Source organism: Coturnix japonica, chromosome 3 (genome assembly GCF_001577835.2).
Source record: "Coturnix japonica isolate 7356 chromosome 3, Coturnix japonica 2.1, whole genome shotgun sequence".
In the NCBI taxonomy this organism is placed as follows: domain Eukaryota; kingdom Metazoa; phylum Chordata; class Aves; order Galliformes; family Phasianidae; genus Coturnix; species Coturnix japonica.
Genome location: NC_029518.1, coordinates 70,623,344 through 70,647,789, shown reverse-complemented (window position 1 = coordinate 70,647,789; position 24,446 = coordinate 70,623,344). Strand labels below are relative to the sequence as shown.

Sequence of the window (24,446 nt, the reverse complement as noted above, 5' to 3'; positions counted from 1 at the left end):
TCTGGCTTGGAAAAACCCCAAGCCAGTCTGCCCTTTGGAATCATTCAATTTCAGTGGCTGCTGGAAATGTTTGCTGATTGAGCCTGGATGTGAACTGCGGGAGTTCAGAACATGTTCTACATCCCAGTGTGGAAGTTTACAAGGGAAGCTGTGTTATTTGTTTTATTTTGTTCTTGAAGAAACGTAATAGCTCAGTGACTTTTCAAACCAAAAAGCTCAAGCACTGCTTTGCAGCCCAGGGATGATGGCTTTACAGACCCACTTTGCTTTCGGCTCCGGTGCTTCATTGATCTTTCTCATTGATGCACAACCAAGACAGAGCTCTGAGCTGGGGGCGAAAACAAGCATTTATTAGGAGAAAAATGAAGACGTCTTTGCCAAGTGAGCTTAGTTCTGAAAACCGAAGAAAATAGTGCTGCCCAAAACCAATGCATTCAGGGCAGGTCCTTTGCAGCCTTCCTGCACAGCTCACTCTGACCTCCTTGTTGGACATGCTGGTGTTGTCTTGCTTGAGGCTCTTCAGTAACAGCTCAGCCTGGGGACTGTATCTGTGATGTTTACTGGAAGGTTAAAGCCAAACAAGTTGTAGTGCAGAAGGTTAAAAATGAGCAGAATTCTAAATAGCCGAGGGACTGGCAGGCCATCCTGCTCCAGGGGTGATATTGAGCGCCTTTACCTTTCTGTCAGAATAAATAATAGAATCATAGAATTACCCAGGTTGGAAAAGACCTTGAAGATCATCAAGTCCAACCGCAGCCTAACCATCGTACCCTAACTCTAACAACTCTACACTAAATCATATCCCTGAGCACCACATCCAAACGGCTCTTAAACACATCCAGGGATGGTGAGTCAACCACCTCCCTGGGGAGCCTATTCCATAACTACCCTTTCTGTAAAGTAGAAAAATGTAGGAATGAAAAGATGTCAGCGGTTTCTGGCTCTCTGGGAGGGCTTTTCCTAGTGTTGAAGGAGCTCAGGTTGTGGAGCTGCCGTACTTGCAGGACTGAGAGGATGAGGACACAGGTGGACCGGGAGCTCTCCTTCAACCAAAGCTGGGCTGTATTTGGGAGCCTGCTGCTCCCCGTGCGTAAGGTCAGTGCTATGCAATGGTGGGGCATGGCTGGCAATGAATGGCTGAAATGATAACCCTTGCTTTTTACAGTGGCTTCGAAATTAGAACTTGTTCAGATATAGTTTTCTTTCTTTAGAAAAAGAAAAGCCTTTGCTTAGAAGGAAGATTTAGTCTTGTTCTACTGTGACTAAAACAGCTATCAAACACTGTATGTTTTTTGTGGAGATCCATTATTTTGGTGGAAGTGTGAACGCTTGTAATACTTCATTTTGACACTCAGGATGGCTAAATCTGATATGGTTTTTGAACTCAACTGAAGCTCGGCTTCAAAGCCTGAAGATAGATTGAATAGAAAATCCCGTCCTGGCTGCAGGAAATACAGAGAATCATGGCTAATATCTCTTTATTGGTTGTAGATAATGCTGTCTTAGAATTGTCTATCCTGGCTGCAGGCTTTTGGTACCGCAGTTAAACTAAGCTGGCTGCTTCAGTGCGTGGCTCTCTGCTAACTCTGACGGTTCCCTGTGCCTTTATTGTTAGCTCAGGATTGAAACTTCTTGGGAACAGAAGGAATATATAGCTTTTATGGTGTCTCGTTAGGTACAATTTAGCTTTCTTCAAAGACAAGGCTTAAAAGTGAGCATGCACAGTATCAACTTCTTCTCCAATCCATTAGTTGCCTGTAAGTGCAGTGCAATATGATTTTGTGTGTTTTTCTGCCTGCCTTCAGGTGGCCCCTACTGAGCTGAGCCGCTAAGTGGGCACTGGTGTTTATACGGTGCATGAATGTTTATGACCTCTCAGGAAAATGCTTAGCCAACTGTTTTTGTCTTTTATATGTTAAACTTTACTTTAAATTCATGCAGTAATTGCTTTTAAACCAGGCACAAACAGCAGCAATGCGATTTGCATGCAAATTGCACACAACGGTGTGGAGACCTCCTACACTGCAGCAGAGCTACACAATGCATGAAGTGTTCAAGGAAAACTAGACGTATTTGTTGGTAATTCATATGAATGTCATATGAGCACTTTGTTGTTGGAGTCTAGTTTACACTTGTCAGCCGTAAAGATATTAAAATGTATGCTATGTGAGGTATAATACCACAGTACTCACTACAGATGTCTGTACTTTTTCATTTCTTGTCCTTAGTTTCCTGGATAAGCAGTGACTAAAACAGTGATTTTCCTTACCATTGTTAGAAAGTCCTTCTGTGATGAGTCCAATACCATTCTTGCTGCTTTCGTGCAATAGCTCATGCAGATGATGCTTTTCATGAGCTATTGACATCAGTTCATTTCTTTCAAAGAAAAGTCCCAGGTGCTGTGCACTTGAAATTAGCATTGATTTCTGATTGTGCAGTTTTCAATTATCTTGTTATTTTCTCTTACTAAATTTTGCATTTGTATTGCTTGCTTTTCTCTCTTTTTTTCAGGCAGGAAGATTGGATGTTTCTCATACAAGACCTTGAGCTACATCTCAAGTCCTACACATTTAGGATCTTGTGAATTGGCAGAGGAGCACAGAGCGTTGGGCTAAGTATTTCCTGCAGACTCCTTTCTCATCTGTGCTTGGAAGTGGCACAGCTTGCTCAAAAACAATAGCCATAGGTTAGGGCTGTAGAAAGCTGGGATCTGTATGTTTTAGCCCAAGCAGAGCAGAGTAGTTAAGTTTGTGCTTCATTTCCTCATTGGTTTCTTTGTGATTTCATCTCTTAGCCCTTGGGCTGGAGTAAAAAGCAGTGCAGCGGTGATGATAGTGGCCCCATATTACCGCTATCATGGGGACCTGCGGTACAGGAACAGCTTGAGTTGTTAACATGTAGCTAACAGCTTCTGGTTTAATTGCACTGCCTAGCCCACTGAGATGATGTATCAAGCTTACTTAGCCTTGGACTCCTCAGTTCAAAATGTTGCTGCTTTCTGTGCCTGTTTGTCTTCTGGGCTCTTCATAGTTTGCAAGAGGCCAGCAGTTTGTTTATTCTACGAAGTCTATCAGGTGTTCAGATTCCACAGCAGTAAGCAGAATAGAAACATGAAAAATTAATGTAGTTTTTGATTGAAAACGTGCCTCGTTGCTTGCATCTTCCTCATTGGTAGTTTATCTTGCTTCAGATATTAATAAGTAGGTTGACCGGTCTGCATAAATTTACTGTTGTGCGTGCAGGTCAGATTTGGAGGTGGTTGTTGCTGGTTACATACAAGGCCAGTTCCAGATGTACACAAAACCAGATTTGCCTTGGTGGCCCCAGTGGCAGCTTAAACCACGAAGCCGTGCTTCAGACATGGTGTGTGTCCAGTTTTTCCCTTAGAGAACCTTGGTGTCAGAGTGAAAGGTAAGTGGTTGTGCAGGGCAGTTTTATTGATGATACCCACAGTGACGCAAATAGTCTATTTGCAGTTCAGAGATGCGGATTGTGTGCAGAGATAGATCTGCAGAGTTGAAATAGCTTGCATGAGTACCACTGGCAGGCAACTGAGACCTTACAAACGACTACAAAGGTTCTAAACAAGTTCAAGTTCTCACGAAGGTGTAACTCAATTCTAGGAGCTGCAGACACATTTCTGTGGGGAGTATCTGGGTGCCTGTTGACATCCTTTAGTCTACAGAGAGACCAGGCCAGTGGTCCAAAAGAAGGTCATGAGGGCTTGCCCTTTTTAGCTGACAGGTTACTAACCTGTTTGGATCTCCTGGTTGGTGGCACTGAGCGTGGCTTCACTTTGGGTTTCATTGAGAGAGCAAATGAAACTTTTTATTGCTCACTTATTTGCTCCTCAAAGTAATGAGCCAGGGTGAGTGAAGGCTGCCAGCATCCATATGTACTGATGGCAACACAGGGAATTTGGCGTTTGCCATAACTGCTGTGTCCTCTGCAGAAAAACAAAACAAACTCAGCAGGGCCACTCAGAGGAGCTCCTGGTCATGTTTTAGAGCTGCAGGGTGTATCACTGCTGTCCAGTTGGGGGGGAAAAAGCATTTGACTGTTACCTGGGGAAATTCCATCTTAGAATCCCTTATCTGGAACCCAGAGTCCTTCCCTGCCCTGCTGCACACTGGCAGATGCACATAGCAGGCTGCTAGCTCTCTCTGCTTTGTTCTTCTTTGGGGCATTCATTGTCTTTGCATTGCCTTTTGTCATGTTCGTCCTCATTTTAAGTCAAATGAAGGGTTTGTTTTAATGTGTTCCAAGCCAAGGTTTTGAACTATTTGGACAAAGCTCACAAGTGAGCTGCAAGTTAGGTTGAGACAGTGCTTATGCTTATAGACAATTTAAAACAGATAATTTAATAGGTCATTAAGATGTTTTATGTCCCACAAAGACTGAATAACAGGATAACTCTTCATATAACCTATGCTGAATCTTTCTGACTTTGGTTCAGCTTTTATTATAATACTAAAGGAGAGAAGGTAACAATGAATGAGCCATATGAGAAATATTTAAAGGAAAGACTTCTCTAAATTGCTGCTGAAGAGAAAAACAGGCTTAGAATGTATAATAAAATTTTGCAAGAGATGCATCATTGAGAAGAAGGGGAAGAAGATGATGGGAACCCCCAGGGGTCAGTCACCAAAATGAAATGCAAAATCCAGCAAGAGACAACTGTGCTGGGAACAAATTAGGACAAGAATCATAGTTTTCCCTTTGTGCCGTTTGCTTCTCCCAGAAAGAAGCAGCTAACTCAGCTGAATTTAAAAGCAAATCAAGACTGTCTAAAACTTGATTAGACACTATCTTTTGTTCCAGAGAGTAGGGGAAGTTTTCCAAGTCACTGAGAAAGCAAGGGAGGAACTTCCTTATTAACACAAGCACATATAAGTATTCACTTTTTCCTGTCATCTTCCATCAGACATGAAGATGCTGAGCCATGAACTGGATTGTCCATTACAAGCAGTAACCTTTCTTCGTTTCTGGTCTTCTGTGTTTCATGCTATTTAGTCCAGCTGGGAGCTTTCTTAGTGGCTGAAGGAGGGCAAGGATAATGTGAAGCACTTTGTCCTTATTCAAATAAATGTTTTCTTCCCCTAAGGTTGAATTGCCAGTGCTGAAAACTAAACTGGTTTGAGTCTGAAAACAAGACCTATTTATTGCTTTAAATGTTTTTCACTTAGCTATTACAGAAGAAGAACCCTTTTTGTTTCTTTTTAAAATGTTTGGAAGTCTGCTTGTATTTCTTGGGTGAATATATGTTCCTCGCTTTGTGATCCATTCCTGTTCTTTATACATGTCCCTTCCAGCATCTGAACAATGTCATTTACTCAATCTAATGGCAGGACTGAAGTCTCAGCTGTTTTGAGTGATACTTAGAGACCTCTATTTAGGTACTTAGGTACTTAGAGACCTCTGTTTTCTTCTTTTTTGTATCCCCAAGAAGTTTTATCAGGATTTGATGTTGTATTCTGAGGCGTTTCCTTGTCCAGACAACAGCTGACTGCATTACGTTTACAGGCTGCATGAAGTCTTCAGTCTGCTGGGTTTTAACTGAATGCGAAATTACCCAGAGCTCCCTTTACTTTTAGAAGAGCACTGAACAGTTTCTTACAGAATGCTCAATTTAGATGCTGCAGCAGCTGGAAGCAGAGCAAGTGTTGTGCAAAGATGTGCTCTCTTCTGATGTGTGTAGAATTGTCTAATATTCTGAAAAATGCAAATCCCTGGCGCAATATTGTAATGACAGAATGTGTATTAGGCTAATTTTAATGATGAGAACTGTTGGGTTGCAGTTTCTTCTTGATCTTTGGGGAAAATGACTTCTGTCTTATTTTCCTTCTCTAGTGGCATATTGAAACGCTTCTAACACAGAAAAATCTAGGAACTCTGGTGGTCGTCTGGTCTGATCTCCTGCTCAAAGCATGTTCAATTAAATCAGGTAATTTTTTTCTCATATTGAACTGAAATATCCCACAACTCAACTTGCATCTGTTGCCTCTTGCTCTGTTGTTGTCCACCTATGGCCCAGTCTACCCTCCGCCCTCTAACTTTGACAGTAGGCAGCCCTAAGCGCTCCCCTGAGTCTTCTCTTCTCTGGGCTGAGCAAACCCAGTTCCCTTGGCCTCTCATGCGTCCTGTGCTGCAGCTCCCTTACCATCATGGTGACCCTCTGCTGGACTTCCTCTGGCATATGTCCATGTCTTCCTGTTAGTGAAGATATGGTACCCCAGGTGCAGTCTCACCAGAGCTGAATAGAGAATAAGAAATGCTTCTCTTGATGCGTTGACTGTGCTAATGTTAATTCAGGTTACTGTCAGCTGAATTCTCCAGCTTGTCTAGGTCCCTTTAAAGAGCAGTCTGCCCTTCGGCCTTTTGTCTGTCCCCCAGGTAATCCATGAGCTTGCTGCCAATGTGCTTTGACTCATTGTCTAGCTCTTTAAGGAAGATGAAAGAATATTAGCCCAGGGTGCCAGCTGGACTTTGTATGAATGATATAACACTTTGAGCCTGGCATTCCAGTCAGTTCTCCATGCAGACTCTCACGGCAGCATTCATTGTAAGCTGCCACGGATGGTAGTCTTAGGGATTCAGTATTTTTTCAACTATAAAAGTTATATTCTAAAAAGTTTGCTTTTGATACTTTGTATCCTTACAGGCATCTCTGCAAAGTCGTGATTCTCTCTAAAATCAAAGATGTGATTGAAATATGTATTCTTTACTAATGCATTTCATATTCATAGGTATATATTTATTTAGGTGCGAGATGTCTGCCCTGAGGTTGATTTCTAACAGAACCTCCCAGCAGGCCTTGTCTAACTCTGATTACACCTGGGAATATGAGTACTACGAGTATGGACCGGTGTCATTTGAAGGCCTGAAGGCTCATAAATGTAAGTTCAGTTCAGATGCATTTTATTTCAGCTGTGTTTCCCTATCTTAAAGTTCCTGCTCTTCACTTAGAAGTGATTATTGTACTGAAATCTGTTTATTATTATTTTTTTTCCAATGGATAACTTATAAGATTATTGTAATTTTCTCTTTTTCTGGCTTTTTGTTGACTGCTTTCCTTGCATAGGAACACTATGAGTTTCTTGACTGTATTAGAAACTCATTATCACTGAGGACTATCACGCTTCTAGGAGCTGTTTATAGCAGGAAGTGTTACATCTTGTTACTGTTTGCTAGGATCCATGTTGTTCTGTTCCTGTTCCTATTAATGCAAAAAAGCATTGGTGGGGGCAGTCAGGAGGAACTTGATGAAGTTCTTAACGTGTCCAGAAGGCAAGAACTGGAGCAAAAGTTGCTTTTTGTCCCAAATTGTGGTTTGCCTTTAAAATTTTGGTTTACATATACAAAAATCTGCTGATTACTCTCTGTGTTTTTACAAATGTTAGATACTTGGGAAATGTAGGTTAGCTTTTCTCATGTTTCTAATTTATATTCATTTACTCTGCCTAATCAGAGGCCAAACCTGATTACAAAGATTCGCTGATTTGTGGAGAATCATAGAATCCTCAGAGTTGGAAGGGACCACTGATGGCTGTCTAGTCCAGCTCCCCTGCAATGAACAGGGACATGAACAGCTAGAATAGGTTGCCCAGGGCTTGATCCAGCCTCACCTTGAAAGTCTCAGGACACCCACCACATCTCTGGGCAACCTGTTCCAGTGCCTCACCACCCTCACTGTAAAAGATTTTTTCCTTCTATCTAACCTAAACGTACCCTCTTTGAGCTTCAGAATGTATCCCCTTAGAGCCTGAAGGTGTACAACATCTTTTTAGCTTTGGGTGTCAGAATGGGATAAGATGAAAAGCACAAATTGGAGTTACTTCTGGCGTGCTGAAGGTCTAGTGGCAAACCAAATCTTGCCATGCTGGACATGGTAGCTCAGCTTTACTGCCTGTCTGTGCTGTCTGTAGAGCAGGAGGGTTCTGGACCACACTTATTATGGGACAGAAGGAACAAGTGCTTTTCAGGTGGAGTGTGGAATATTTATGAGAAAGAGAGGTTCACAGCCATATTGAATCAGTGATCTTTTACTGGAGTTGTTTACTCCTGGTTGGAGCTGTGTTACTGCGTGCATTCTCAAACAGGTTGATATTAATTTCTTAAAATTGTGTAAGTAAATATATTCTATGCTTGTGTTGACGATGACGTATCAATAGGTTCCTTGTTCTCTCAAGCTGTGTTGGGCCTGTTGAGGAATTTGGAGGCAACGTGGTCAGACATTTAATTTAATAGAAATTGAAACCTGTGGAGGAAGGAGGAGAAGAGATTATGTTAAGATTGCATTGTCATGGAGACTTTGAATACTGACAGTGTTTTATTGGGGTTTTGTTTCAAACCATGTAAGAAACTTTAAGTCTCGTAGTATTTGGCATAGCTGTGTGCAAGGTGATTTTCAGCCTTTGCTGACAAATTCTTAAGTTCTCCTGTGACAGGCACCACAAATAGTAACGCTGGGGTTTTGTAGACGTATTCCAACTAGGGAATACTTTGTCTTCATCGCCTGTGCTATTCTAAGTTCTGCTGTAATGATAGAATCAGAATCAGTGATTAAAAAAATGATGTGAAAGCAATGAGAGAGGCTCTGCTTTGGTGATCTGGCTTTTACGGCATGAAGTTAAAAGGGTGCTGTTGGCTCATCTGTGTGTTATACAGTGAGTTGTAATGAAGGCAAGGGAATAAGAGGCCTTGAGCAGGTGGTGGGGAGGTGCAGTGCAGGCAGAAAATGTCTGTGGTGCCATTCATATAGAAAACACCAACTCATCTGGTCTGAAAATCAGAAGTGATTCTTATTCTTCTGCCCTGAGATCAGGAAGGACCTTCATGGTCGAATGGTCTTTGAATGCTGGTGGATGTATGAATATGAGTTCTACGAAGTCTAGAAATAAGTCTACACGAAAGGATGCCACTCAAACTGGAAAAGGGATATTAATGTATGTCTGTAAGTTATGCTGGAAAATTGAAAGGGGTATGGACTCCAGTTCAGATGATTCAGGCTGATGGTGACACATAGCTGGCTGTAAAACAAAAGACTGTTTACAAGGGTGGATAGTGATAGGACAAGGGGGAATGGTTTTAAACTGAGATGGGATGTTTAGGTTAGCAATTAGGAGGAAGTTTTTCACACAGAGGGTTGGTGATGCACTGGAATAGGTTGCCCAGGGAGGTTGTGGATGCCCCATCCCTGGAGGCATTCAAGGCCAGGCTGGATGTGGCTCTGGGCAGCCTGGTCTGGTAGTTGGTGACCCTGCACATAGCAGGGGGGTTGAAACTTGGATGCTCATTGTGGTCCTTTTCAACCCAGGTCATTCAATGATTCTTCATAAAAAGGAATTCAAAGCTTGTTTTTGGAAAGCAGAGAAAAACTTAGGTAAGGTGATCAGTGGAGATAAGTGTTCACAAAACAACGCAATACACAGAAAACAATTTTTTTTTAGCAGTTCGTATTAAAAGAATGCATCTTGAAACACTGAATACAGACTAAACTTGCAAAATGATTCTGAAACCAACTCAGGGTTCCTGGTGCACAGAGCTGCAGAAATGAGCTCTTTCTGTTATGCTTGAAGCTAAAAGGATTGATCCAAACTTTTTTAAGCTGAGTGTCAGCGTGGGGTGATTTTTACCCCACTCCACTTTCTATTCATTGTGAAGACCTGCACTTGAATCACTGTTCAGTATCTTTATAAAGACGTTGAGTGGGAAGGCTGTGGAAGGGTATGGATGAAAAAAGCGTTGCAGTGAGAGACTTGAAACTAAACCTCCTTAGTGTACCAGAAAATGGGATTAAGGAGTGAATTGATTGTGATAAAGTACTTTCACAGGGAGACAATGTTGAGTCACAGCAGGCACACTTTTACTCCACAGGGAAAGATCAAATGGTTTGAATTGATTTCCTGTTTTCAGATCTGCCTTTAATGTGCAAAATGTTTCACGGTGGGAGCATGGTTAACCACTGGGGCCAAGTGGCAGGCAGGATACCCAGTTCCTGTTTTCTGGAGTCTTTGGTTAGTCCTGAGGGGGAGACTGAGTGTTCAATGTTTTGGTTAATGTACACTCTACCTGCTACAGTGGGGCAGGTGGATCTATGAGGTTCAGTAGTAGCTGTGCAAAGAGAGATTGTCCTGACTGAGACTTTCCTCTGACATGTCCATATGTTAATATCCTGAACTTTATGGTGACAGTTTGCATATTGGCATAAACTAAAAATACCCGACTGAAGGTCAGGTGTAAAAGCACCTGCAGGCTGTATGCCCTGGACCAGACCACATTTTGGCTTCGTGCTCTGTAAATCTGGGCTATGCTTACCAGCTGATTGTTGTCTGGAAATGTTTGTTCCACTTGTACCGTCTCTTAATCAAGCTGCTAAATGTTTTAAGATCTGTTCAGAAACAGCTCTAGGTCTACTTTGAAGTCATAAGTGGACCTAGATATGTTCTAGTTAGTGCTGCTGGATTATGTACAGGTCCATCTGCTGTAAATGAGAACGTAAGTACATATGGAATTATGGATATGCATATGGACGAACGCCCCACATTCTAGGGAAGATCAGCTAATTGATCTGTGTGTGGGACATAGGAAAGCAGTAATAATAGCATTTGGGCTAGATTGCTGGTCTGGAACCTTTTTTCATGAAGGTTTTTTTAATGGGCTAGGCAGCTATTTCTTTAGAATGGATTAATTGTGTTTTATCTTGCCATGAAACAGGAAAGGATGTACTGGGTTTCTTCTAAGAGGCTTCCTTCCTGGATAACAGTCAAACTGCAGTTGCATTTGTATGAGGCTATTTTCATTGGTGTCTTCCTTTCAAATGATTTTTTTCACTTACTTTTTGTCCCAAATTCATTTGATTCCTTTGTTCTGTTTGAAAGTGGGAAACTCAAAAATTAGATGTTCATTGTTGACATTTGTTAAGGCAGCAAATAGCCAATCTGTGTTTCCATTTATTTTAGAAGCCTGTATTTCACTTCTGAAAGGAAGCAAAATCTTCCTAGGCCTAAGTGATCCATCAAAAACTAGAAGCCTTGTGGTCTCAAAAGAGAAATCATTCAGAATAACAGTAGCTCAGTGCTACAGGGACAGAGGTTTTTGCTGAAAATCGAATAATCCTCTCATCTGTGTGCTAGTACTGAAATGGTTTCCAAAGCAATGCTTGGACGTGGGCCAGACATAACAAAGGGAGCTGCTCTTAGTTTAACAACCAAGAGAAGCCAGCCCCTTCCCTCTTTCAGCTTGTTTCTGCTTTGTCTACACATAAGTAAAATCCGGGCTACGAAGGTCTTCAGCATCCTTCCCCTTTTTCTAGCCAGGAATAAGATGCAAAATCTTTTGGAATTTTCAGTCAGACTGCAGACTTTCTGCAAGTGCAGGTGAAATACTGATCATATTTTATTTCTTTTTGACAGATTCCATTGTGATTGGATTTTGGGTTGGTCTCGCAGTTTTTGTCATCTTCATGTTCTTTGTCCTGACCCTGCTGACAAAGACAGGAGCACCACATCAAGAGTGAGTCTGAAAAGTTGAATGTGGCACCTCTGGTGTTCAGCAGTCCATGAGCAACCAGTGGCAGTGCTGACGTTGCACTGGATCTGCACTGCCTTCTCCTGCTCCACTCTTAGGAAAAGCTGCTATGTGTCTTTGTTTAAGATGTTTTTTGTTCCAGGCGTCTGTAGGAGAACAATTCTGTAGAAGTACATGTTAATACATTCTCTATTTAGCAAGTAATATATAGGCATGCAGCAAAGAGGTTGGAATTGCCACGTGTGCACTTCAAGGCTGAAAGGAAGTCAGTGGGTAGGCTGCCAACCATGCATGGCTTTAGATGATCGCTCCCCGGATAATGGGGGTCATTCAAACTAAGCTCACCTTATGATGGAGTGGAGCAGAGAAATGTGGCTATTGGCAGAGAATACAAATAAAATGCCACGCAGACACTGACTAATTGAAGTCTCGAAGTTTTTATATGTTCAAGTCCAAAATGTAGTTATGAGTTGAGCTAGCAAGATGTTCCCTAACCGTGTAGCTTATCAAGCCCCCAAGTGTTTCTGCTGAAAATTTGCAGTAGATGCTGAATACCCGATCTAGCTCCATACTTCTTAACACCAGAGTCCTCTTAGCCACGTTCTAAGCCTTTCTCCTCTTCCTTCTGGCTGCTAAGTATGTACAAATCATGTCCTGGCTCAGTCATTTATCTGTAAGTCTCATACCTAAAGCAGTTGCACAGCATGCAGCTGCCAGTATCCTAACTGAACTCACATCTCTTCCTCTCAGGTTCCCTTCTCATCAAGTAGAAATAAAAAGGCTGACTGGAGGGTGATGAGAGGGCCTTACAGGCAGGTAGCAATCATGAGAAGCTGATTGTGAGAGGCAATTGTCTGTAGTTATCACAGGAGCCGCCTGCCTTTCTCTGCCTACTGAGGACCCCATGTTATTTAGTTGTAGTGTAGGCTGTGCCTGAAAGCTTGTGATAGCACATCTCTAGAGGCAGGACCGTGTTAGGGAAGACCTGTAAGTATGATCTCCTGTGCATTGCTGCTTTTGTGAGAAAGAAGCAGACATAAGAATTCAGCTTTCCAGAACTGACTTGCTGAATTTTGTAGCTGGTATTTTAGCTTTTCTTATGCATTATTTCAAGTAAAAAAAATAATAAAGCCACACCATGCTCCCAAATATATTTAATTAATGTAAATTCTGGTGTACTGCCTCTTTCCTCTGGAGATATTCTTCTTCACTAAACATCCAAGCCCATATCTCATATGCATAGTACTAATGGGGGTGGAAGTGATGAAGTCAGATACATGGTAATTCAGATTTTACACAGATATTTATCATAATGATTGCTTTTGAAAGTGGACTCTGAAATAACAGAGGGCTGCTCGATATCTTCTGCATTTCTCCTTTCTTCATCAGAATTCTCAGAACAGATTGTCTAGAGAGTTTGAGAAACCTCCATCTCCAGCCAGCATCTTGGGCATGCCTTTCCTTCCTCAAGGCATTGGACTCAAGACCTCCAGAGTTCCCTTCCAGTCTAAAGCTTCATGCTTTTTTTCAGCCGTTGAACAGACCCCAGTTAATTCCTTTCTGTGTGTATTTCAAAACACCTTTGCAGCGTTGGGAGCTATATGCTTGAATATTTTTCCCACTTACTTCATATGCTAAATTGGCACTTCTAACAAATTTGAGTACTATTTCTATTTATTTATTTGTTTTTAGATTTGATATTGACAGCCTACTATGTACGGTACTGCAAGCAGAGCATCCAGAGATAAGCTAAGAGTAGTGAATACCACCGATGCCTCTTGTTTTTAGCTACACATATATAAAGACTGGAAAACATAAATACCTGCCTGTAAAAGCAGAATAGACTGTGGGTTTGTTTTGCCTGCATCTTTCTGCCTTCAGGACTGGCTGGATTCTTCATGACTCATTGCTTCATTTGTGGGCTGCCTTGCAACTGTCCTTAAGAAATAGATATTAATGGCATCCCTGGGACTCGGGAGGAAGCCATCCTGATTGATAGACATGTCTCTGACTTCAGTAAGTCAATTTGGCAGTTCTTTAAAGTAATATTAATGTGAGAGATAAATGTAACTAGATTCAGATGGATGGATCCAAAATAGAATACTCTGACTTTTCTAGTAATACGCTTTTCTTGGCTCAATATAAAGGAGTATGATAGCATACTTCTCTTAAAATTATACAAGATGTTCAAGTTTGAATACATCCTCAGCCCAGGGGAAAGGTTCAGGGCATGGATGAGGAAAGGCAGAAATGTAATTAGTGACAGGAACGACGCCTTTAGCACTCTTCTTTTGTTCACTTGCATTAGTAGGTGCACAATAGTAGCTTGTGCAAAAAATAAACAGCATTTTTTCTGTGTATCTGCTTAATACTTCATCTAGCAAGTGGAGACTGGCATCGCAGGCTGGAAAATTCCCAGAAGGGATCTTGCTTCCCTGTGTTGTTCATTGGCAACTTCTCATTTTGAGCTGTTTTCAGTACGTTTGACGCTCAAGATGGCTGGCATTCACCATCCTGCTCTTGCTGACAACTTCTGGGACTCCTTTTGGCCCAAATGTTTAGTAGGGATTTGGTGCCCAAGTGGTTGTTCTCACTGCAGTGGTCCTCCAGATATAAACCTGGGATTTGAGACTGCTTTTCTTGTTTTATGAGCCTTCTGAATAGAACACACTGACGTGTTTGAGTACTGTAATGGGAAAGGACTGTGTTTCCAGTCTAGTTAAAAATATATATATTCTACACAATACAGAAGGGATAGCGTATGTGAATTTCAGAATCTCAAGAGATACCAATATACCAGACAGCGTGTTCCTTATGGGATTATGCTCTATAATAAGTTCTCAAAATTTTGGTCATTTTAAAATTTATCTGCATCCTCTATTCACCCACTGAGATCATGCTGCTGTTCCAGCCCTGGGTGCCCTTCTGTGCAGTGAGCCTTTACTCCTTCACAGCTTTCAGGGTCACAAAGGAATTTCTCAAATGATGAACTTGCTTTCTTCATAATTTATTTGTTTGTAAGCTTATAATGTTTCTTCTTAATGTGCTTGCCAGCTCCGCTCTGTCACAAAACCACAGAAGCAATTCACATCCAGAGTGGTGCTTTATAAATACATAACTGCAGTCTTCTGTTCCAAAGGTTACTGCAGCATTATTCTGTCCAGTTTGATTCCTGCTGTGTCTACAGTAGATTTTTATCTACTCTGGTGTCTTATATTAGTTATGCTGCTTCTACATGCTTCACTTTGAAATGCAGAATGAACCAACACGGTTTCCACCAGCTATAGTGCTGTTTTGATTTGAAGTCTAGCATAACTGCTTTTGTTAGGCTCTAATTCTCACATCACGTAATGAAAGTAAATTAGCACTTGGTGGGAGGGATCTCTGTAATTAACTCTGAGTGAAAGACTGACGGTGAACATCCTCTGAGCATGAAGGCTTTAGGGATAGATTTATGAACGTGCCTGGTGAGGCTTTCAGAACACTGTAAGCATTTAACTCTTCCAGCAGACGCTAGAGTGTTTGGTTAGTGTTTCTCTGAAAGTGTTGCATGCATTTTTAGGAGTCCAAATAAATGGCTTCCATGGCATCTGCTACTTGTTCACATAGAAATGGTGTAATTTAGCAGTGCTTACTTGGCAAAATAGTTATATCCTGAAAATGTTTAAATTTTTCACTACTCATCTCTGAAAGTCTTTACCGCCTTTCAGATGCAAATAACTCGCTTTTGGTGATGACAGCATATAAAGCCAGGCTGACAGAGAAAGCATTGCTGTCTGTAAATCTCCATCGTCTACCTCCAGCTTTCCTCAGCCGCAGCTGTTGATGGCTTCTCACAAACCTATGTAGACTGCAGCTGTTCTACACTAACACTTCCAGACAAGAGAGATGTCAAAACGTCTTTCCTGTGCTATGTTTCTGAACATTTAAGCCATCCAGTCCTTACAGCAGTCTTTTCATTTGGAAATCTGAATGTCAGTGGCTGAGATCAGTGTGAAAAATGGTTTGATATCTAGACAATCAACCACCCAGATTATGTCTTTAGTGACAGCAGTGTTGCCTATGTCTCTGAAAGGTTCTCGCTATCAAAGATGATTCTCGCAGTATTCTATGAAACCTTTATTTTAAACTTCTACTGCTTGCCCTGAGAGGAAATTCTGTAGAGTAGTTCTGAGCTCACTCAGTGGTGTGAGCTGATTATTGAATTAAACTGATGACTAAAAGTGCCATTAAACAGTGCTGGCATTGGTAACTTATTCCCATGGAAAATTACCACTCGAAATCGGGGCTGAAAGTAGCTTCAGTGGAAAATGATAAACAGCGCTGGCTTGTTATTCTTGTAGATGAGCTGAAGGGTCTTCTTTCTTCCTAGTCATAATGGCTGCTGAAACCAGACATGCTGCTAAGAATGCCAATGATTCTAAATCCATAGTCTCACTGTACTTTTATTTTCCCTAGAAATACAGAATCTTCTGAAAAAAGGTTTCGGATGAATAGCTTCGTGGCAGATTTTGGAAGACCTTTGGAGTCAGAAAGGGTCTTTTCTCGTCAAATAGCTGAAGAGTCTCGGTCGCTTTTCCATTTCTGCATTAACGAAGTGGAACACCTCGACAAAGCGCAACAGAATCAGAAAGGTCCAGATCTGGAGAGTAATATCCATTTCCAGGAAGTTTCCAGGAGCAGTGGAACGTTAGAGGAGGACCTAAATTGTCTTGCCAAATTTAACATTCCTAACTTCGTGAACACTGAGCAGAATCCTTCGCTAGGTGAGGACGATCTGCTCATCTCAGAGCCATCCAGAGTTTTAGAAAGCAAAATGGCCACGCAATCTTCTCATCGGATCCTTGACTGAAAATTCCTGAAGGTAAAAATTCCATGTTTTATTCAGTTGGAAGCCCTTCTCCACCTTCAGGCTATTTTGATAGAAGGCATTTCAGGCATGTGCTTTTTTTTTTATGGTATGTAAGAATGGCTGTGCTGACAGGACAGTCCATGCGATAATTAAAACACTAAATGCTTAATTCCAATGCTTCCTGTGGTCTAAAACTTTTGTCCAGTGTTAGGTTTTCTTCTTGTTGGGTGGTTTGGTTTTTTGGTGTTGTTTTGGTTTTAAATGACTGCCTACCTCCATGTTCTGATGATGCCATAATCTGTGGGGACTGTGAAAGCCGGAGGCTGTTTTCAGGGATGACCAAGAAAACTGTAACCCAAAGTGAAGCTGAAGCAGCTGCTAAGTGGGCAGCCTTGGGGAGCAGCTTCTGCCAAAGCCAGAAGGACATCTGAAACAGAGCAGCAGAATGGACACCTGCATGGCATTAGCTTCTGCTTCTAAGTCCTACCTGCCTTTAGGTACTGGTGAGACCCAAGGTACAAGCTTCCAGAGGGTATACCTTATATCTTGAATGGATTAGTAATAGTGTTTACAGACTGATGCCACCACTTGCTGCTGCCTAGATAAAGCAAATTGAGGCCTGTAGTTACAGTACTTCAGTCTAACCTGTCAGTTGCTCAGTGATGCCTTGAAATCACTGTTCTACGCATCTTAATGTCATTTTTACTGTTGTGCGATTTGAGTTTGGTTAAGTGCAGAATTCAATTGCTAAATCACAGGAAATGGGATGAAGAAAATTCATCCGAAGCCAGTAAGAGTTAACATGCCGCCACCACCACTTATTTGCGTGTAAGTTGCGCTTTGCTTATCAGCTGAGCCTTCACCTGCTTTTCTGCTCTAGGAACTTCCCTTTTTTTGTCTGGTCAGCCAGCAAATGTCTGCTCTGAGCTGGTTTGAGGCCAGCTTTAAAGCCTCGCTATACTTGTTTCCATCTTTCTGTAGCCAGCTGAGCTGTACTGCAACCACAGATGTATTCCCAGGTAAGGGTTTGTAAACAAAACGAATAGGTATAATTTCAATCCTTAAGTTTCTTTTTTAGAGAAGGAATGAGGTTCTAAACCTTAGGCATTACTAAATGTAATGTGATATCTGATATATTGCTTGTCTTTACCATGCTAGAAAACACAATTGCTGCTTAAGTAAGGAAAAACCTGTGCAAAAGGAATTATCCATCTCTTTGGCTACTGAGAAATGAAGCTACTTTGAAAGCATTTAAAACTACTTATCAGTCATGCAGGCTTCGCCCTGGTAGAAGCAAATCTTTCTCTTTGCTGTAGTCTGACAACTGAAGCTTTTCTTCTCCCACCTGAAAGCTTCAAATCCGAGGTGCAGAACTGCTGCTTCTGGAGAGAAAACTGTCCATGTGACACAGTGCCTGGATGAAAGGTACTTAATCAAATGATCAAGGGCTGACACCAATTGAGCTTACTACATGTCTAAATTTCACTTCTGGTGTCCTTCTGAAGCACAGGTTAACTGTGCAGGGGTAATTAAGCATTCAATTCCTGCTTTTGTTACTCTAGCTTTTCATCTTGCCCCTCTTGTGTCTTTGCCCTCACGCTCCTTTTTGCAACAGAACAGCCTGGCAGCCTGAGCTCTGCACAGCTCTTGTTTGACTTCAGAAGCACCGTGGCACCAATACAGCTCGGTTCAGCTTTTTGCCTCTACATCAGGGCAACAAAAAAGCCAACGCAGAAACTTCCTATAGTCCTCTGGAGTGATCATTCTGAAACCATTCTTACTTTCTTCTTCCTTCTTAATAACTAACAGACAAGATGTTTGTCAGACAGGGAAAGGCACTGGTAGAATAATCAACTTTGTGTGGGTGGTGTTTTATTTTTAAAGAAAAGAGCATCTTTTCCCAGCAAGTTGGCACCAGGCAAAGGAAATCATTTTGAGAAGGGTCATCATGCAGGAGTCATCACAACTTAATGATTCCGCTCAGACAGAGTTGTTTTTCTTCATAGTGTCTGGTATGATGCTATGCTTTGGTTTTAGCAGAAAAACAACGGTGACAATGTGCTGGTGTTTCTAGTTGTTGCTTTATCAGTGCTGGACAGAACCAAGCCTGTTTCGTTTTTCTCAGCTTCTTGTTTTGTACCAGGAAAGGAGCTGAGTGTGTATGTGTTGGGGGGGAACAGAATCAGAACAGCTGATCTCAACTGGCTGAATGGCTATTCCACACTAAGGGACATGGTTTAGTGGGGAAATAGCGGTAGTAGGTGGATGGTTGCTTCCTTTTGCACAATAGGCACGTAGCTAACAGTATGAAAGGTTACATGTAGCTGTAGCACACCAGTAGCTGGTCACAAGGTGAAAATTTTGCACCAATGCAGGCTGGGGGATGACCTGCCAGTTTTTTCCTGCATGGAGGGATTCAATGCCACGCCTTCATTTCATCCATGTGCACTTCCATGTCAGCTGCCATTGTGTCAGATTGACCCTCTGCTGCCATCCATTGCATGGCAACAACACGTACCAGCTTCAACCTCTACCGCCACCCCACCACCATCCACTTTGTGGGCTGACATAATAAATTAGAAGGCATTACAGAAAATATATGCTATAGTGAATATGTAATGCGGCATTTTAATTTTTAATATGTTTTATTAAAACATAAAACAAAGAGAGCCACAGAACCATAAAAACAGCGGAATAGCTGACCTTGTTTTCACAAAACTAATGCAAAAGCCTGGTTTGATGGTAGTGGTTTCAATTCTTAGCAAGCTCTCAGGGCACCCCACATTGACTTTTGATGTTATTTTACTCCTCCTGTGCTTTGTCCTTGGAAACCCTTCTTCACAAACACGCTTACTGCCAAACAACAAAGACACGAGTAAGGCAGATTGTGAAGTGAGGGGTATTTGTATCTGGTAAGAGAAGAATGACTTAGAAATCTACTAGAGAGACACGATCAGATTTTTGGGTTGAATATCTGGTTGCAACTCTGTAGATTCCATTTGAAAATCTGCAGGTCATGAATCCATGTTGACTGAAACTGAGTCTCAAAGATACCAAAAGAATAATAACTTTTTGGCAATCCTGAAACCTATTCTCTCAAATCCCTTTATCAGAATGGAGAATATGGCCGTGTGTTTTTCAGTGTTCACAGTTCAACGTATCAAACTGCATAAACCTATTTGCCATAACTTGAGCTGGCACTGCACTGCGCCCCATGCCCTGGTTTCAGCCCAGATGGGGTTAACAGTGCACCGGTGTTTGGTCATTCCTAGGCAATGGACAGGCCTGGGCGAACACTTCATCATCTGAGGAGAAAGTATCTATAGTTATTTTCACCCAGAATTAATATAGTAATACTTTGCCACCTTTATACATATATACCTATATATACAAACACATGCATATAGACATACGTAATTTGAATGTGTGCAGTCAAAAAAATCTTGCACTGTTAATTACTGCCTGTGCCTGTCTGGCATAAGTGGTACTAATTGCGCTTTCTGCACGCTCATACACACACTTCTCTATGTCAAAAGGCATGGTTTATTGCTGGTCCCTAACAAAGTGCGCCATAAACACATACAACCCTGAACAGTTTCACTTTTGACTTAAATCTTAGCTCCATAAAACAAAACCAATGACACAAAATACAGTGTAGAATGCACAGAATTACAGGTTAGGAGCTCAGGAGCACATCCTGGCCTTTAGTTTGTCTTTGGCCTAAATAAGTATAGTTGGTTGGGCTAAAATCTCAGTACATGTGCCATGTAATTTTTAAGGACTTGCAGTGCTGAGATGTCACACTTGTAATTTGCTGATTTTATTGTTCAAAATCTTACAAGCCAACAAACAGAACAAACAGGATCTCATGCCCTACTGCATGAATAGTACTGGTAACACCACACACTAAAAATACAACTAAACATATTACCCAAGTCGTTCAAGAAGGACCTGATGAAACACAAACCATGAACGATGGTTGAAAACGTTCAGGAGTGTTTGACAGGATCTGCAAAGCATCAGCTGGAATCATAACTCAGTTCACAGAACATCATCAAATCCTAAAATTTAAGTACGAATGATATCACTAACAAAGTAAGACAGTTTAACTGGGGTGTAGCTTAATGCTCTACTTTTGGACAAGTGAGATTTCAGACCAGAATGTAATTCAATTTATAAGCACTTCATTGATGATTTTCAGTAACGTTTTCTATCTATACATTGAAACATTCAACTCTTGCTCCCGTGACACCACTCATATCATCTAATCACGTCTTCCAACAGTTTTCTGTTACACTGAACCTGTTGGAATTAGGTGCTGGAATGACAACCCCCTGTTTCTGCAGTTCCCGTAAAACATCCAATATTGAATCCAATTCCACTCGAAATCTCTCCAGCTCTTCATTCTTCCGCTGTGCAAGTTTACGCCACCTCTCAGCTTCACGGCTTTGCCTTCCTTCAGTAATGTGCTGTGTTAGTTGTGCTGCCTGTGAATTACAAGCAAGTCATCATGGGGATTGGGCAGTCAAATACTGTCAGGCCTGCCCCTCTGCAAAAATAATCCACTTAATTATATTTGGTGCTTCGGCTCAAAGCACAGTGCTGATGCTAAATGGGAACAATTTGTTCTAAATATTACAAAAATTGTCCTCGTATCAATAAATGGCTTTGAATATCTGCACTGATGACAGAAGAGGAGAAGCCTTTATTGACTAATGATCCTCGGGAGAATTTGACTTTTATCCTCTCCAATGCAGCAATTAAAAGTTTGAATACGTACGACAAAGCTGAGCACACAGCATAAAGCCTTTTGTAATCAAAATGACTGTGTAAATTGCCATTTAAATGTGTTAATTAAAAGAACACTGAGACAGAAAAACAAAAGCTGAATTATATGTATGTTTGCTGCTACTAAAAAAAAAAGCTTTTAAAAGTGCTTTTAAAAGCCACCGGTTGTAGGAATTATCAGAAAATATCTGATATGAAGACCTGAGGCTGCTGCAGATCCAAGGTGCACATGAATCCATGGCAAAATCCTATCAGATTACTCAAAACAGTCACAGGAAATCAGAAGCTGCCTCCCACTAGGAACTGTAATAGCTTGGTAAGGGAAGCTCAATCACTTAAAGGCCATTTGTAGTTTCCTAGTTCAGCAGTCTTTGTCTACTCTGCTCAGTTTGTTACTGTTCAGTTTGGGGACTTTTTGTTGCCCCACTGCTGATGAGTAAGACTATAGAATTAGAACAAACAAAACCTAAAGCTGAATGCACAGCAAGGCTGTAACAGCAGGACAGATGACACTACTTAGTGGAGATGGTATTATTTCTACTTCTTAAAAAAAACATTACGAAACATCTCAGTCAATATTGCGGGTCACGTAAGGATTTCAGTGGAGATGGATTGCAGACTAGGCAGCAGCTGGTAATTTCCTACCATTTCTGTCAATTATCACAATATACAAAACAAATGGATAGTGTAATAAAGGAACTGCATTACAAGTGCCTGGTGGGACAGAATGCAAACAAAGTCATCAGCAACGGCAGATTCCCAATCTACAGGTTACTTATAGACACAAATCCTTTTTTGGAAGAAAATCAAGTAGAAATGTATGAAAGTTTTCTATCCTCAACAATTCTGTAAGTAAAAATGAATTTCTTGAGGGGTAGAAACTCCTACCTTTTGAAGTTCTTGTTCTCTTACTGCATGGCGGGTCTCAATATGCTTGATTTTCTTTTCCAGGCACAAGAAATGTTTCATTTCAGGACTCTGGCTTTCCTTGGCCTCTCTCAATTCTTCCAACAGTTTCGCCACCTGAAGTTTGAGATAATTGATGGAAACTGTTATCACAGTGTTAAAACAGATGCCTTCCAAAGTTTATTTGTGTTGTTCAATCACTCTATTCATAAGGTGCAGAAGGGAAGACTTGAAAGAGAAATCTCCCTTATTCAAAAGCTTAGAAAAGGTTCAAGGACTTAGATTAGGATCTTTCATTTGTACAAATACGCCTGAAGATAGGAAAGTCTGTTCCTCTTTGATAAATCCTCTCCTGTTCATAATACATCATGAAGTGCTTATTCAGTCAATTTTTGTACTTCTTAAACATACTCAAAAATTAATAGAAAATATGATGATTTAATGCTCTTACACTATCTCTTCTCCTCACACTCACTGGATGAAGATCAAATACAAAACACATCAGTGAAGCTCATTTCTACAGAATATACTGAGAAAAGACACACTGCTAACACGAGCATTATCAACCCCTTTGGTCTAATAACTGGTGGGTGAAATCAACTCAGCAATGGCCTGTAACTGATTTCCTAAGCCTCCAGAAATCCGGGTGAGTTTTCTTATAAAGCTCCATTGCTTTATTCTAATACTTTTCCTGTTTTAAGGAATGTGGTATTTCTTCATTTAACATTCTAAGGCATTTTGGTGTGTTGTCACACTCCTACTGTGTGCAAGTAAACGGAAGTGAAAGCCTTGCTGTCTTCATCTTTTACCATTAAACTTCAGTTTCTTTTATCCAATATCTGAGCTCTAAACCCCCACCAAACATTATGCTATCCTTGGCTCTCTGCTGCTAAATCCAAGCAGAGATCCTGCAGGCCATTTTTACCCAAATTTGTCAGAGGAGCACAAGTCTCGATTTTTTCATAGGATCTCTGAAAATGAGTCACTGCTGCTTGTCTGCTCAGTTATTCTAGTGAAGTAAAGAGCTGAAGGGTGACTTCCAGCACATCACTCAACACAGAATTCACGGGGGAGATATGTGATTAGGGAAGAATGCCCCTCAAGAATAAATGGGCTCCATGCATTTTGCCAGCAGTCGAGCTATTTGTTAAACACAGAATTCTCCTATATGGAGGCTGTTAGGAGAAGGGTATAGTTATAGAAAACATCCCTGAGCAGCATTTCTGCAATTAGTATTCATGCAACAGTCTTGTAGCAAACCTCAGAACACAAGTGGGAGGGTTTCCTCCTCTCTTTGAGAAAGGAATCTCAGCTGCATTAGGCAGAATTGCTGGCATTTCTATTGTGACTTCCTACATCTCAAGTTTTAGTTGCTTTCATTTGCCAGCATAATTTACTGAACCATTTAATGCTTAGAATGTATTTTCAAAGCAGCATAAATAAAGCAGTCATGGGAGAAGGTGAAAGCAAGACTTAGCGTTGACATGACTTTTTGCATAGTCCTACGTTGATTTTCATAGCAAAGGCACTCCACTGCATATTCTTAAACATCAGCAGCTGAAACTCAATCTGAAAAATACAGCTCAGCTATGAGGATCACCCTCTTTTAACCAGCACCATCAATAATCCTTAAAGCAAGCAGGCAGAGAACATATCTACGGGCTAACATTTGTCTCACTGTACTCCCACTGTGTCCTTTAGTATTCTATATACACATTGAAATCAATGGCATGATACAAGATTTGTAGCAAAAGAAAACATCTATCATTACATTCATAACATAATCACAAAGTCTGAGTCTATTTTGCAAGCACGGATTTTGTTTGACGAAAGATCTTTACAAAAGCTCACTTTTCTATAAAGGCTTCACAACAGAAGTGGAATTTTGCATGACTAAGATCAATACTGAATGAGTTTTTTGAGATAAAGATTAATGGTATCACAGATGTACTAAAAACATACTGGAATTTCTTTCCTTTATTCTAAGTTAGAAAGAAAACAACACGGAACACCTGAAGTTTTCTCAATCCTATATTGAAAAGAATTCTCCTTTTCTGCAACTCCTGCAGGTTGACTGCTGCATTGTCAAAATGAGGTGAAAACCAAGCAGTGTTCATACATTAAACAAAAGGGAAGGCAAGTTAAGAGTGGACACGGTGCTCAAGATGTCAACCTCCTTAAGAAGAGGTGAGAGAAGTAAATTTGTCAGCATTTCCAGAGCCAGACAAATGCAGCCATCAAGTAAAAAATAAAAGTTGAGCTAAACATAGACAGGAATTTTAAAGCGTTAATCACCAAGTGAAATCACAAACGAGTGTGATATTTATATTTTATATGCTATTAATAATAGTAGAAGATTAGGAAAAAAACT

The 24,446-nt window shown here is 41.0% G+C and overlaps 2 protein-coding genes across 11 annotated transcripts in view; one reads left to right on the top strand and one right to left on the bottom strand.

The window, feature by feature from the left end:
- Positions 1 to 894: 894 nt before the first annotated feature.
- MRAP2 (melanocortin 2 receptor accessory protein 2) lies at positions 895 to 24,163 on the top strand. 4 transcript variants are annotated; one of them, XM_015858944.2, is made up of 6 exons: positions 895 to 1,095; positions 2,512 to 3,411; positions 5,851 to 5,944; positions 6,763 to 6,896; positions 11,415 to 11,514; positions 15,988 to 16,556. In XM_015858944.2, the coding sequence occupies exons 4-6, from the start codon at positions 6,770 to 6,772 to the stop codon at positions 16,379 to 16,381; spliced, it is 621 nt and encodes a 206-aa protein (XP_015714430.1). In that variant the 5' UTR covers positions 895 to 1,095; positions 2,512 to 3,411; positions 5,851 to 5,944; positions 6,763 to 6,769; the 3' UTR covers positions 16,382 to 16,556. The 4 variants fall into 4 exon arrangements, with proteins under 4 accessions (XP_015714430.1, XP_032299381.1, XP_015714433.1 ...); XM_032443490.1 differs by lacking the exon at positions 895 to 1,095 and adding an exon at positions 24,145 to 24,163 and having other exon boundaries at positions 1,163 to 3,411; positions 15,988 to 16,393; XM_015858947.2 differs by lacking the exon at positions 895 to 1,095 and having other exon boundaries at positions 1,165 to 2,615; positions 3,243 to 3,411.
- The window catches only part of CEP162 (centrosomal protein 162), a 41,094-nt gene continuing 35,645 nt past the window's right edge, over positions 18,998 to 24,446 (bottom strand). For all 7 annotated transcript variants that reach the window (XM_015858936.2, XM_015858938.2, XM_015858937.2 and 4 more), the window contains 2 exons: positions 22,058 to 22,192; positions 18,998 to 20,868 (listed from right to left, as the gene is read on the bottom strand). In XM_015858936.2, coding sequence (XP_015714422.1) covers positions 20,650 to 20,868; positions 22,058 to 22,192 — 354 coding nt within the window. In that variant the 3' untranslated portion in view covers positions 18,998 to 20,649. The remainder of the gene's footprint in view (positions 20,869 to 22,057; positions 22,193 to 24,446) is intronic.

Coding starts and splice junctions, on each gene's coding strand:
- MRAP2 (XM_032443490.1), top strand. CDS start 6,770: ATGTCTGCCCTGAGGTTGATTTCTAACAGAACCTCCCAGCAGGCCTTG. Junction 6,897..11,414: donor AGGCCTGAAGGCTCATAAAT/GTAAGTTCAGTT, acceptor TCTTTTTGACAG/ATTCCATTGTGATTGGATTT. Junction 11,515..15,987: donor ACAGGAGCACCACATCAAGA/GTGAGTCTGAAA, acceptor TATTTTCCCTAG/AAATACAGAATCTTCTGAAA.